The 14419-nt window shown below is 43.5% G+C and overlaps 1 protein-coding gene across 1 annotated transcript; it reads left to right on the top strand.

The window, feature by feature from the left end:
* The first annotated feature begins 204 nt into the window (after window positions 1-204).
* LOC128757062 (glial cell line-derived neurotrophic factor) lies at window positions 205-14198 on the top strand. The gene is made up of 5 exons (XM_053862122.1): window positions 205-265; window positions 310-591; window positions 8663-8724; window positions 9659-9833; window positions 13789-14198. Exons 1-5 carry the CDS (start codon window positions 205-207, stop codon window positions 14196-14198), a joined length of 990 nt encoding a protein of 329 aa, XP_053718097.1.
* Window positions 14199-14419: the final 221 nt, after the last annotated feature.

Genomic DNA, 14419 nt, shown 5'->3' on the forward strand with positions numbered 1-14419 from the left:
AATTCCCATCTCAAACTGCAAAACTCTTAAGCAGAGGATTAATTTCGTGGTGAACTGGGGAGAAATGAGAAGATCGGTCACGTGACCGACCTGAGGGACGTGCCTGACCTTCCTCCACCACCGCTTCCCAAATTTTGTATATTAATTCATGTAAATGCCTCCCTGCCGTCGACTTCATTTCCATACCTCAGTAAGTGTCATGTGATGAACACGGAATATGACACTCCGGCTTCAAGCGCGCTGCAGTCCACACGCACATCTGGAGGTGAGGCTGCCTCCGGGTCACACCTGTCTTCACCGCGACACCAGACGACGCAGGGCGACACGGGAGTGGACTTCAGGGCTGCTTTGAAGACGAGTGGAAACCACGCAGGAGTGGAGGACTAAAGGGAGTCCAGTCTGTGCTGGCCGGCCCGCAGGCTCCTCTCTGCGGTCATTGTGGGATCGTCTCCAGCCATGTGGAGCACCAACACCGGGGCTGTGCCACAGGACCGACCCGAGGAAGCAGCGCGCAGCCCCGCGCAGGAGAGCCGCCCCAGCACCGACACACACTCACGTCCATGAGCTATAGGGCGAACGCACTCAGCAAAGGTAGGTCATCTGCCTCACTAACTAACAAGCTTTAGGAAAATCGGACTTGGAATTGTGTTTTTATTGGATAGAAAAAATGACTTTGAGCTGTATTTTAAAACACATTTGCATGTGTAAACAGGTTGTGCAAGTAAAGTCCTGCATGAGAAGACAGAAATGTTGATTTAAAAAATAGGTTTAAGCCTCTGGATGATCTGTGGTATATTACATACCAAATAGTGTAGACAACAATAAAACAAGTGCAGCATTGCATTTTATATGTTTAAGTACAATTCCCTCCTGAAACAACTGCAATGAAAGAATCACAGTCTGGATGAACGGAGATGATCTCAACTATTCTCAAGGTCCATTTATTTTTGCTTTCAACATGACAGGAACCCAAATATTTTCTTGAAATGTTATTGGTTTCCCATATTTCGTTCCAACTTCATTTTGAACTGCAACAATACTTGAGGTGAAACCAGAGACTTCAACATCCTTCAGTGGCCTACGGGTTAACAATTGCTGTGAGGCAGGCACGTCAAACTCAAGGCTTGGAGCCACATAAAGCCTGCATTACAGTTATATATGGCCTGGCATCATTTTAAACCTCCCATTACTCGCACTACCAGTCCCATCATGCACACTGTAAGTACACATTTAAAAAAAAAATCAATGGTATTTTCTCTGTCACTTTTCACAGTTTGCACATTCCTGAAGTGGGGCTCTGCACCGCTAGATATCAAATAAGCAGCTGTTTTATTTTTCACACTTTTTCACACACACGGTGCTGCTTCAAGTTGGAGTAGAGAGGATCAGGAAATCAGTCTGTGAAAGGTCACATGGATGTGGAAAATGATCATTAACATAAACATAAACATTAGATCATAACTCAAAAAGGAGTCCGACTGGAGAAATAATCATTTCGCAAGTTAGTTAATGGTCTCTTCACAAGCATCGCACCATGTGGCGGTCCTCGTGTGATTGAGTGAATGGGAAAACAACCACTCCAGCTGTAATCCACGTCTGCTGCGCGTTTGTCGGAAATTCAGGGTAAGAGCCAAGGATTGAAACAAAATGAAATTTCCTGACTGAACATGATCAATTTCAGAAACTTCATTAAATGCTAATTCTGTGGTCCGACTCTATTTTTTGTTGTTGTTGTTGTTGTGGCCATCTCTGTAGTTTGACACCTCAGATGTGATGCATTCAATCTGCTGGGTAATTCCACAGATATCCAGGAGCATTCCGAATGACCTGAGCGCAATTAGATCATGACGGTGGAATAACTTTAGATAATAATGTTTACATAGATTCTCTAATGATGAATTTAATCACATTCACTGAAGAGTTGAAAACCCTTTGTGACCCCAGAGCAGCGCCTTGTGGAACACACATAGCATCAGCTCAGTGGTAGAGAACCCCTGTTACAGTTTAGTATAACAAGTCTATCCTTCTAAACTGTGCTTTCAAACTATATAAACAATGTGTTAACAGAATGTTATGTATGATCTGCTTTGATGTAAAATTGAATATCAAGATGAGTTGGCATTTTGGAATAAGCGCACAATGAGCTGAACTCCATGTATAAGCAATGCTTCCTTCATCTAATTATTTGTATTGATCTCAATGTTTTGAAAGAGAGTGACGTTAGATGCAGCATGATGAATGAATGAATGACACACTTTCGTGTCCAAGTGATTTAGACAGTGACGCCGCTGTTAAATAGTGTGTGGCTGGCTTTAATGATTCTGCTCTAGACTGTTGGCTTGTCCTCCCTTCAGTAACCCAGAGCTGCAAGGGGTGAGCACAAGGTCAAGGGGTCCTGAACTCAGTTGAAAGAAGCCCTGCTGTGTCACCAATTACACTAAAGGTGATGAGTTTGTCTTGTGCTGCCGTAGCTTTATCGATGACTCCAGCAGTGCTTCACTTACTTTTGTTCATGTGATGATTTATCCACACACACACTTTTAAAAGAATATGCCCTCCTCGTCCTGAAAGTGAATTATATAGTACACATTTAAATTGTACTGTATCTTGTAACAATATATCAACAGGTGTCAAATCACATTATAGTTACGCATTGCTTAGCTGTTTCTTACGGAGTCTGACATACTGCGTTCTCAATAGCTTCACATTAGATCCTAAATACTATGTGCTTGAAGAAGGATGAGGCATCATGTCTGAAAGCAAAGGAATGTGAGAGACAAATCATCTATGCCTTCTTAAAAAGCAAAATATCATCAACCAAAGCCATGTCACCATCTCCATTTTCACTTTATATTTCCATATTCTACCAGGAGTTGAGTTGCCACTTCGTGTCCAAAGGCAGAGGTCACATTCTGTAGATCTTCTTCCCCGACTTCTTAAGGCCTCCTGGTTAAATAAATCTCTTTCAAGATGTGAACCGGGGGCTGGAGTTAGATCAGCAGCTTTATGAGAAATGTGCTCTTGATTTGGACAAACACCAGAACTAACAGAACCCTGTGATTGCTGCGAGGCAGACGGTCAAGCCTCTTAGCTCTGCAGAGGTGGTCTGCAATTAATCCACATCAGTGTTGGAGACAATTAGACACATCCAGAGCTCTGGTCACCGTGTTTATGCTTGTTAATCACTGTAGCAGTGACTGTTCAACAGAGGTTAATGAGTGTAAGCTCCGTCTGTCTTCTAATGCTGCTGCCACTCTACGACACGAATGGCTGCCTCTGCTACATCAACCTGATCACTGAGCGGCCAAAGGCAGAAAAACAAACTTTCACACACTTCTTATAATGTTTTCCTGAACATGTCAAATTAGGATTTTTTTTTATTCGTATATTTTCTGAGAACTGTGTCAACTGTTGCAGGACACAATGGGACTTAAAGTCTGACATGCTTGCACTGATGCAGCGAATATGTTTCTTAGTTTCTCAAGAACTGATGCTGTACTTCTCTATCCTCCTTTTCTGCTATGTTTGCATCCGTACTACCTGATACAAAATGTATGTAGTGTTGCAGTACAATGTAAGCTGGCACCAAGCAAGGAGCTGGATTAAAGCGTGGTTGGGTAAAATGTGAATAAGAAATTGGAGTGAATGGCTTTTTGACAGTTGGCATTTTGATCGACGACCGCTGCTGAAGGTGTGATAGTGCCTTGTTTTCTCTGTGATGAGGCAAGAAAGATGACCCCTTACTTGCTACTAACCACTGACTATAGCGACAGAAAATATATCTTTGAAATGTATGCTGCTGTTTTTCCCATACAGTATGTTGACAAACACTGACTCACGCCTGCAGTCACACTTACATACCATTCGGAGTCATTAATTAATCTCTGTATGTTTTTGAAATGTGGGAGGAAACCGGAGTGCCCTGAGGAAACCCACACAAACACAGAAAGGTCCAAGGTCACAGGTATAAGCAGCTGCACTCTGCTGTGGGGTAAAAGTTGTGGTTTACTTCCCTCTACATCAAACAAGTGTTCAACATGTTTGAAAATATTTATTCTAGTAAAAATGTTGTTGGGAACGTGTCTCCACTGAGCAGTGTGGCTGAACAGCTGTAGCTTAGATATAATTATCTGGATGATTTGTGATTTCAATGGGGTTAGTGACACAATCAGCTACTGGATCACTGAACTGCAACCAAGTATTTTGACTTAATTGTAATGTAACTGGCTTCAATAAGCTAGATGTTTTACCCTGGCAGGTTTATGTGTCTTGCTGTTACTGGGATTCGTAACTTTTCTTTTTTTGCCCAAGTTCCAACAGGTTCCATAAAACCTAACCCCCCCATTTACATGGGCGATATAGCATGCGTGCGATGACATCATTGAACAGCGTGGGATCAATGTGTGCAAACTTCCAGACGTTACATTATGACCACTTACAGATGACTGCAATAGAGCCAATCTTTTGGATCTCACTGGTGGGGCTGGACGGCTAGACATTTTACCCAGATTCAACAAGCTCATCATATGGTGGAAAAGGGTGAGATTTGTGGGACTGATGCATGAATGTCACTGAGAAATCCCTGCCTGTCACAGCCTTCATGGGCAATTGTGGATTGATAATCCAACCCTGTGTTTCATTGGGCTGATCTTGAATTTATCCACTAACTCTAACAACCCTTTTGGCTGCCATACATTAGAAAAAGATACGTGTAAAGCTCAGTAGAGCCTACCTGGTGAAATATAGGTCACATTAATCCTCTTTCACTGGGTGACTCAAACAACCCTCTTTATTCTGGAGATGGTTCAAATCCACTTTAACATCAAACCAAGCATCACGGCAGTAACATCCCAACCTGATGTCACCTTAAATGGAAATCAGCAGAGTGGATGAACTTAACCTCCATATAAAGTCCATGGGACATGCATCCCTGCGCGTGCAGTCTCGCTCAAAAGTCTGCAAGGAATGTCCATTTATTTTTGGCTTTCGAGAACAATGAAGGGGATCTGTGGTTGCTTCTGCCGTGACTGTTAGTGTGAGCTGTACTATCAGCAGCTCACCTTCATTGAGTTTTCCTATGGTGGCCTGGTACGTTGAGTGGTTGGCGATCATGAACGAAGCGATGCACCATACTGAAATGCTCTTAGCCATAACAAACCACATACCATATTTACAATGATGATTTACAGGTGATACAATGTATAATTGTGGTGATGTAATGTTCTGAAAATGGATCTAACCAGGATGGAAACGGTTGATGTGATGCTGCAGATGCTTCGTTTGATGGTTTTTTCACACAGTGGACTTTGTCCCAGGTGGCCTGAGTCTGATTTGCTCAGTGCTGTGGAGCCTCGCACCTCTGTGCCTCACCTCCTGTAGTCCAACCCTCTGCTTCAGTCCTGTGGTTCTTAGTTAAAAACTCTGTGTTGTATTTGAGAGTTCAGTAAGATAAGTCTGTAAAATAATTCGAGGATTTACAACACTGAAAGCAAAAGAATCAAAATGATGCTTTCACAGAGGGGGACCTTCTCTGGATGTGGTATTCAGATCTGGCCAGTTGTGTTGACTACAGAGGTTTTACTCCAGAGACGCAATGTCCCAATACTCACATGTCACAGACTCTGAAGAGGAAAACAATGACATGATGTTTGTTGCTTGTCTGTCCAGATGTCCTCTGCCGGTGGGGCTCATGTTGATCCGTTTAGACAGATTCCTCCCCTCTACTGTAGCGAGAGTTAGTGTTGCGCAATATACCTCAAAGTTGCGTATTGTCAAGAAGCCTTTTATGAATTATTTCCTTGCAACATTTTTGTTAGGACATGGTATGTCCTCCTCGTGTGTGTTTACGTTGAGTGGGTGTCTGTATGTGTCCAGTGATGGACTGATGTCCTTTCCTGTAGTAGTTAGTACTGGAGGAATAGGAATAGGTGCTCTGTTTTGCTGTGAACTTTTTTTGTCGCCACTCATGATTTGAGAATAATATTTTCATAGAAACAGAAACACACACTCCTGCACAAAGGATAATACAGAAATAAAAGATATAACATACACATTCAAACTGGACAAATAATAACTCACATCACATCTTACACAAACCATCACCTTAAAAAACCTGAAACCAACAGCATACAGAATACAACGCACACTTCTGTACACACACACACACCTACACACACGGAGTGGAATAACAGCACAGATGGAACCCCCACAGAGTCCACATGAAAGTACACACCTATAGCAGAGTGCAACAAATAGTGACAACACAAAATACACAGATACACAACTACCTGAGGGGAGAAGATCGATTACAAACATAAAACGCACATCCAGACATTTACACACTTATTGAGATAGAAGCAAACACTTGAATGCTGACGGACAAACAGAGAGAAAAGCAGAAAACCAGCAGCTCTGGAAGCACCAAACTCTCTCAGCAACTCTCTTGCTCACATAGTCACACACACACACTCATACACTTATTGGTCTGAAATGTAACTGAGCATCAGCTGTGTGTCTTACTGAAACGCTATGCACACACAAACACACATAGGCAGGTCTTAGTTCCACAGAAGCAGCGTTTCAGGCCGGACATAAGGAGGTGTAAGAAACTTGACATCACCACTAAGAGCTATCTGTGACTATGTTTACGCGTGATAATGAGGTGCTGGACTCTGTCTGGTGTTGACTCCACTCATGAACGAGCAGAAGTTCTGATCAGCTGATTCTTTTAGCTGAAACTGTGCAGCAGCTTAGGGTCTGAGTTAAGTCATCCAGTGCCAGAGGTGTCCTGTGCGACAGCATGGTTGGCCCTGAATGCCTCTGAGACGTGGTGGGAGTGTGTTCGTCTGTATTTCCGCTGTAATTTACTGCGTTTAGAATTGAAGCAACAGCAGCTTTGACTTTGGCGTGTCATTGCGTGCGCTTGTTTGCACACAGGTCAGTGTTGTGTAAACTGATCCTCATCTCTGAAGCAGACGCGGCGAGATTCGGCTATTTATGATCACGTTGTAAAACATGCATGGTACTTCCTGTTCGTACTCCCTGACCATGTTCATGAGTCACAGCGTGCAGCTGGAAGCCCCTGTCGTGTTAGACTGCTATAAAACATTCTCCCGCTTTCATTAACTACATTAGAAACATGAATCCTGACTGTTCGTACTTTGTTCTTCCACATCAGACAGCAGTTTATCATTTGATTATTTGCTGCAAACAAGTCTGACCTTTGTTTAAAGAGCGGAGCTGGGTGGTCACTGTGTCCTCTGCTGCTCCCTCACGTTGTAATTCTGGATGGTCTAGGGTTTTCTTTGAAGTTGAGAAGATGTCTCACGTGTATTGCTGGAAGCAAGACCATCAGGTCTACCAAAACACTGTCCTATTTCCCAGACAAGGGAGGAAATATAATCATAAACAAACACACAGCGTCTTTGTCAAGCATCTATTTTGATCCTTATTTATTTCACCTCATCACATCTGACCCTCTTTAGAAGGTGTTGAGCGTGCTGTTAAAGTAGCTTCATCTAAGCAGCCATCACATGCTGCTTAGATGAAGCTATAAATGCCAACTCAGGTTTAGATGGACGATCAGCACCGCTATGTCGGAGGCCATGGTTCTCAACAGGAAAAGGGTGGATTGCTCTCTCTGGTTTAGGAATGAGTCCCTGCCTCAAGTGGAGAAGTTTAAGCATCTTGGGGTCTTGCCCTCAAGTGGGGGGGTAAGGGAGTTGGAGATTGGTCGGCAAATCTGCGGAGGAGGGGGTGATATTGCTGTCACTCTACCGCACTGTTGTGCGTAAGAGAGAGCTGAGACAAAAGGCAAAGCTCTCTATTTACCGATCAAACTTCATGCCAATCCTCGCCTATGGTCATGAGCTGTGGGTCTTGACTGAAAGAATGAGATCCCGGATACAAGCGGCTAAAATGAGTTTTCTCTGACGGGTGGCAGGCATCTCCCTTAGTGATTGGTTGAGAAGTTCTGTCACTCGGAAGAGACTCAGAAAAGAGGCACTGCTTGAGAGGAGTGAGTTGAGGAGGTTCGGGCATCTCATGAGGATGCCCCCTGGACGTCTTCCTTTAGAGGTGTTTCAGGCACCGAGGGGTCGACCCAGGACCAGGTACAGAGGTTACATCTCCTGGGAGTGTCTCTAGATCCCCCAGTTGGAGCTGGTGGATATTGCCCGGAAAAAGGGTGTTTGGCGTGGCCTTCTGAAGCTGCTGCCCCTGTGACCCGGATAAGCGGATGAGGATGGATGGATGGATGGATGGATGCATGGTTTAGATGGATGGATGGATGGTTGGACAGACAGACAGATAGATATGCTCAACATTTCTTCGTCATTCGTCACGTTTCATATCTAGAATGCATGCTGCGTCCAACTGCTCTCCGCAGCGAACATCACAACCTTCTCTTGGTAATCCAGCCTGACACCCCTGGGCTGATCTTGAGAGAGTGTTGACATGAGCTCCAGTCTTCTCGCTGTCATGATTGACAAGTGAGACTAGTTGTTATGATTAACTAATGAGCTGCTGAGCGGCAAACTAATGGAGAGATGAAGGTTCAAGGGAGTTCACAAGGACAGAGAAAAGAAGGAATCTATACAGGAAAAATAAAAAATGAGAGACATATTGCTCTTGAAAACTAATCTATCCTGTATCGTATTTCCAGATGGAAAAACCTGGTGGAGGCAGGACACATCAAACACTCAGCACCACCTGAAGAACTGGAAGGTGAGGTTTGTAAGATCCAAGAGAACAACCACACTTTAACTCAGGGGTGTACTGTCAATATCACTATCTAATCATCTTTGCAGCAAAACCATGAAGTGTGAAATGATAGGCGCAATTGCTGGAGATAGAATTATTCACATCTTATCCATCATGTTCCATAACACACAGGCCTTGTAAACAGACCGACATTTGTATAGGAAACTACAGCCATTCTGACCCAAGGATTTCTTGGACCAATTTTTGTGCCATAACACTGGATCAAACTGGAAAGCTCCCAGGAGGCCCGGGTGGACGTTAAAACTCAGGGGAATTTTATCTAGGTCACTAGGTCTTCGGGCCGCTGTCGTTTGTATGGAGCTGTTGGAGTTTGTATACGTTTCTCTCTCAGACAGAGTGAGACTTTGCTCATCTGATCCAGGCTTCGAGTTCCAGCCAGACACGCAGAGAAACTCATCGTATAAGTGATTCTAAAATATTAACCCTCCCAGTGGAGAGGAGTCACAAGTCAATAATTGAAGAGACGCAGGTGTCAGCTGCAGTAAGAGCAGATCGGGCCACTTAAGCCTGATAAAGACTCAGGAGGAGTCAAAGATCGACAAAACATATGTGTGTGTGTGTGTGTGTATATATATATATATATATATATATATATATATATATATATATATATATATATATATATATATATATAATATTATCGCTGAGTTTCTTTTCGCCAAACCAATTTAACTTCTATTGTTGCAAGTTCTGTCATCATCTTTGCAGCTTGAAGTATGATTTTAGTTCAGTTTGGTTGTTGACCCCAACACAAATCGAATTATGCTGCCGCAAATTTGAGACCAAGTCGGCACTCTCTCACCAACACTGTGTTCCTTCTTTTGGATCGCAATTCGAAGCAGCTCATAAGTGATTGTACCTTCCTGCTGTTGCCTAGGTGATGTTGTGGGTGGTGGCATCATTGCTGACTCTGGTGGAGGACGTTCTTTCGGAGGACGACAGCAACGAGGCTCAACAAGAGCTGCGGCAAGTCTTCGGGCAGCCATCTTGGCACTCGGCGCAGGACCCTGACCATGACGGTGGCATCCACATACCCTGGCCAGAAGACTTTGGTATGTCCTTTAAGGATGGAACACATAAGCTGAGCTGTTAGCTAAAAAAGATTTTGGTGGTCTAAGGTGCCCTAATTTAGATGCCCCAGTGGACCCACAAACAAAATATAGGTTTTAGCCCAAATGATCCAGGGAAACATTAAAATGTTTAATGATTTATAAGTAGTTGATAACATGAAATTTATATCTTGTGATTTGTTTGAGTTGTGAGTGTTTGAGGGTAAAACCTGACAGGCGCCTTCAAACTTCAGAAGTGCGCTGGAAAAGCACATTGAGTGGGAAACATCTGCTGAACCGCCCATGTTTGCTAATATTGCAGTTTTTGGCAGAGCTTGATCTAAGCGCTCAAAATGTCCTCTATCAACATTGGATTCTTTAATCTATCCAGAACGCTACGACAGACATTACGACACAAATCTCGGTCTGCATCAATCTCAGTAAATCCTGAGATGTGATCTTTTATTTCTTTCACCCTGTGTAGTTTTCTCTCTTTGTTCTTTTCAAAAACGCAGTTATGTTTACCTAATTGCCAGCGTGGACCTCTGAATAGCTGACTGCAAATGGTACATAAGTGAATGATTAAATGCAAAAGGCCCACTCTGTATAAGTAAAAATAGTAGTGGAACATACCCGGAATGCACCTGGAGACATGTCCACAATTTCAATGTCGCAAAGATTGGTTGAGTGAAAGAAGCCAATCGTGTAGCTCGACATTTTAGTCAGTATTTCAAACCATCTTCAATGGTCATAACACCCTTCACCCTGCAGTCTATATAATGGCACATCCACATATACACATATAGTATAGGCATTATATGTATTATTATATTATATTTGTAGTGTTACTGGGTATAAGTACCATTTCCGGTGTCAGCTTGCTTTCTTTGTTGACCAGGAAATGAGCTTGTTATAGTGTTGTTGTTACTTTTTAATCTGATATTAAACAGATGGGATTCATTAGATACTTTAAATGAGCTGTTGCGATATCTCCACAGTCCCCCCAGTCTATCCAAAAAGTAAGAGTCTGCTTGGTTTCTCACAGTGCTGTTTTCTGGGGTCACTCCCCACCTCTGTCATGAATTGTAACATAAAACGTGGATGTTAAAAAAAGCTTCATAAATCTGAAATGGAGCCATAAAACAGCAGCGCGTCACTCCTGAGTGACTAATATAGGCTCTGGACATTTGCCTGGAAGTTTTCAACACAATTGTGGCCTTGGTCACTTGAGCAATGCCCTGCCGAGACCAGCCGGGGAAAAAGAATCAATCCCACATGCAGGATTGTGTCACGCTGCGCGGTTCTGGTCATCAAAAACAGCAGAGTCATGAGATGAATGGATGTGGAAGTATGTCTGTGTATTCTAGCTGCCACTGTGGTATGTAATCAAACTCCACTTCTGTCTCTTCTGAACCCACCGTGAGACACGCACCGCTGCTGCTGGTGACACTTCATTAAAGTGGCTTCTCCCAAAACAAGCAGATCATTATTGGGGTTTATCTTTCTGATTGTGTTGGAGTTTGAAGTGACAGTGAGTAGTTACTTTCACTCATCAACACCAGTTCCATGGAAATCTCGACTCACTTGTTATGACAGATTCATCACTGCAGGCCAAGTCTTGTGTTGCAGGGACCCTGCTTTGAACTTTCTTATTGTTGTGTGCGGACCGTGTGTCTTTTGACAAGGAGAATATAATGTGTAAAGTACAGTGCCAGCCACGAGTCCTACCAGGACCGGAGAACACACATGGATGTTACACACCTCAGTTGTTTTTCTGTTGCCGGGCTACAACACACTTTGATCAGTTAGCTCTAAATCTGCTCTCCCCGTTCTGAGAGATCCCAAGGCACTCACAAGTCCAGGCCGATATACAATCTGCCTGGAAACCTTCCAAGGTGCACAGGTGACCTCTGAAAGACACCTCAACCACTGAAACATTCTACTACTGACACAGTCTACTGTCTCAGTTGAAGATGTTGCTGACATGTTTCTCCAACATAATTATTGAAGCTAGACGTCTGACGCAGTGGTGCACCATTAAATTTCCTGAAGGGCCACATTATATATTGAGGTGTGAGGTGCTGTCAAGCCACAAGTCTGAAGGACGGGAAGGTACTGACTTTAACAAAAACTTTTTTACTCAACGTCATGAAACAAGGAGAAAATGTGAAAACATTTTCTTTATGAAACTAGTTGTTATGATGAACACATAATTTGATTTACTCATATATATAAATGAGTAAATCAAATGATGTGTTTTAAGCATTTAACGTAAAGAATATACATATATGTATGTGTGTGTGTGTGCGTGTGAGTGAATCATAAATATTAGAAGATCTCTTTAAGTGGTGATAGAAGGGCACTTTATTACTAGGTGTGTATCTTTTATTTATCTACTGGATACATTCTGTCCATTTCGGAAGGACAACATACTGTAAAAATGTGCAAAACATTTCTTATTAATCAATAATAGTTTAAAGTAAAAGAGATGAAAGCATTTGACATCATAGCATGTATTTCTCACTCTTCATTAATTTTTGATTTTTTTGGAATGCCATCAAAAAAAAAACTCCAAATAATAGTTACTTTAAAGTAACTATTAATAGCATTGGGGAGACAAACAGACAGGGGGAATAAACTTTTAATTCGAACAGTAATGAATGATGGAGAAAGTGCAAAGTCTAAAAATGAAAGGAAACACCCGACATAAATTGCCTGAGATGAGTTCATTCATTCATCTCTACCTTATAAGAGATTGCCGCAGGGCTGGATCCATCCCAACTATTTGAGAGGCGTCCATCACAGGGCACATATAGAGAGACAACCACTCACACGCAATTCTTAAATGAACCTGCTGCGAGGCCCTACCTTTCACTGTTCTTTTGTAACCAAAATTATCCTCTGCACTCTTTTACCAGTGGTTCATCTACTTGAACACTGGCCAGCTCGCTTGTTGCGGCGAATATTTAGATAATTATATTAAGTAATGCAAAGCTGTGTGGCATGTTTAAACAGGGCCAGGACGTACATGGGCGGGGTTTGACTCGACGCCTGGGGAATGGTTTCTAAAAGGTTTCTCTTCATTTTTCTCCCCTGATTACAACTTTTCTTTTCATAAACATGAAGGCATGAACCGACAAGCACCTGTGCCGCTGTAAATGAAGCCTTCACAATAAAACGGGGACTAAGGAAAACACTGCAGGCAGGAGCTCAGAGAAAGTGCAGGGCCGAGCCATTCACAGGTCAGGAAGTGGAAATCAGTCACCTGCAGCAGGATGGCGGGCTAAATCATGTTTGAAATATTCCTGGAGCCTGGCCAGACCCCGCTGCTCCCCTGCTGATAATGACCTCGCATAGTGACAGTCCACTTTGCACCGCTCAGCTGATAATAAGAGGAATTTCTCCGGTGTCTGTTTTTCATTGAATTGCACATGCTCCCCTGCTGCCTCATAAAACGCTTTCTAATCCAGATCATCATCTGCAGTGTGAGAAGTTTTTCACCTTCAATCCCTAAAGACCCCGCAGACATCTGGGATATATCTGAAGTCTGCGTATGATTTTCTATTATTTTCTCTCATCCTGTCCCACCATTACTTTAGATTGATGTTGTTGCAGTAAACACGTTCCCGCCTTCTTCTTAATCAGCTCCATCTTTATTCCATCGCACCATTTCTCACATACGCTGACACCATCCGAAGCACTTGTTTGTATAATCTATCACTGTCTCAAAATGGATTCCAGGTCACCGTACTGTTTGATGTGTACAGGGATAATGGACATGTTTACTATCTTTTTAATCCACAGTTGCGCCCTGATGGTTACACTTGAGCCTTAACGCTGCTCCATAACAACTCTTCAAGTGTTCACTCAGAATTTTGCTGTCTCAGTATTCAATGTTGTTTTTTTTTTCTCCTCATTTGAATGTTGATCTGCATCTCATTGTGTTCTTGTCTTGCAGACGAGTGGGCGGCAATGCAGGAAGAACAGTTCCATCAGGGCAGATGGCGTCGATCACCACGTGACCCAAACTCTCCCAGAACTTCCAGAAGAGGCCGCAAGAAGACAAAGAACAGCCGGGACTGCTACATCGAGAAGAAGCAGATGCGAGTTCGGGATCTGGGTCTGGGCTACGACTCAGACGAGATCATCCTCTTCAAGTACTGTGTGGGCACGTGCCACAGCGCCCGCACGAACTATGACCTGGCCCTGAAGGCCTTGTCGGAAAATGGGAACATCGCAGGCAAAAAAGTGAGCAGTCACCCTTGCTGTCGGCCGACCCGGTACGAGACCGTGTCTTTCATGGACACCCAGACAACGTGGCAGACCATCAAGTGGCTCTCTGCTGCCAACTGCAGCTGTGTGGGCTGACGGTGGAACGGAGGAGTGTGTATCTGTGACAAACCACCCCGGTGGAGCTCTTTGCTGGACGGGTTCTGGCTGTGAGGCAGGTGCCTCACTTGGTGCTTGTGGATTCACCGCCTGGATACAGCGCCTCCCTCCGCCGACAGCAGGAGACCTGATCGGTCATGTGGTCAGAGGGGCAGCATGTGTGTTTCCATGTCATCGGCGAGTGAGCAGCCGAACTGTAT

Source organism: Synchiropus splendidus, chromosome 1, assembly GCF_027744825.2.
Source record: "Synchiropus splendidus isolate RoL2022-P1 chromosome 1, RoL_Sspl_1.0, whole genome shotgun sequence".
NCBI classification, from domain to species: domain Eukaryota; kingdom Metazoa; phylum Chordata; class Actinopteri; order Syngnathiformes; family Callionymidae; genus Synchiropus; species Synchiropus splendidus.

Coding starts and splice junctions, on each gene's coding strand:
- LOC128757062 (XM_053862122.1), top strand. CDS start 205: ATGAACACGGAATATGACACTCCGGCTTCAAGCGCGCTGCAGTCCACA. Junction 592..8,662: donor GGCGAACGCACTCAGCAAAG/GTAGGTCATCTG, acceptor TCGTATTTCCAG/ATGGAAAAACCTGGTGGAGG. Junction 8,725..9,658: donor ACCACCTGAAGAACTGGAAG/GTGAGGTTTGTA, acceptor GCTGTTGCCTAG/GTGATGTTGTGGGTGGTGGC.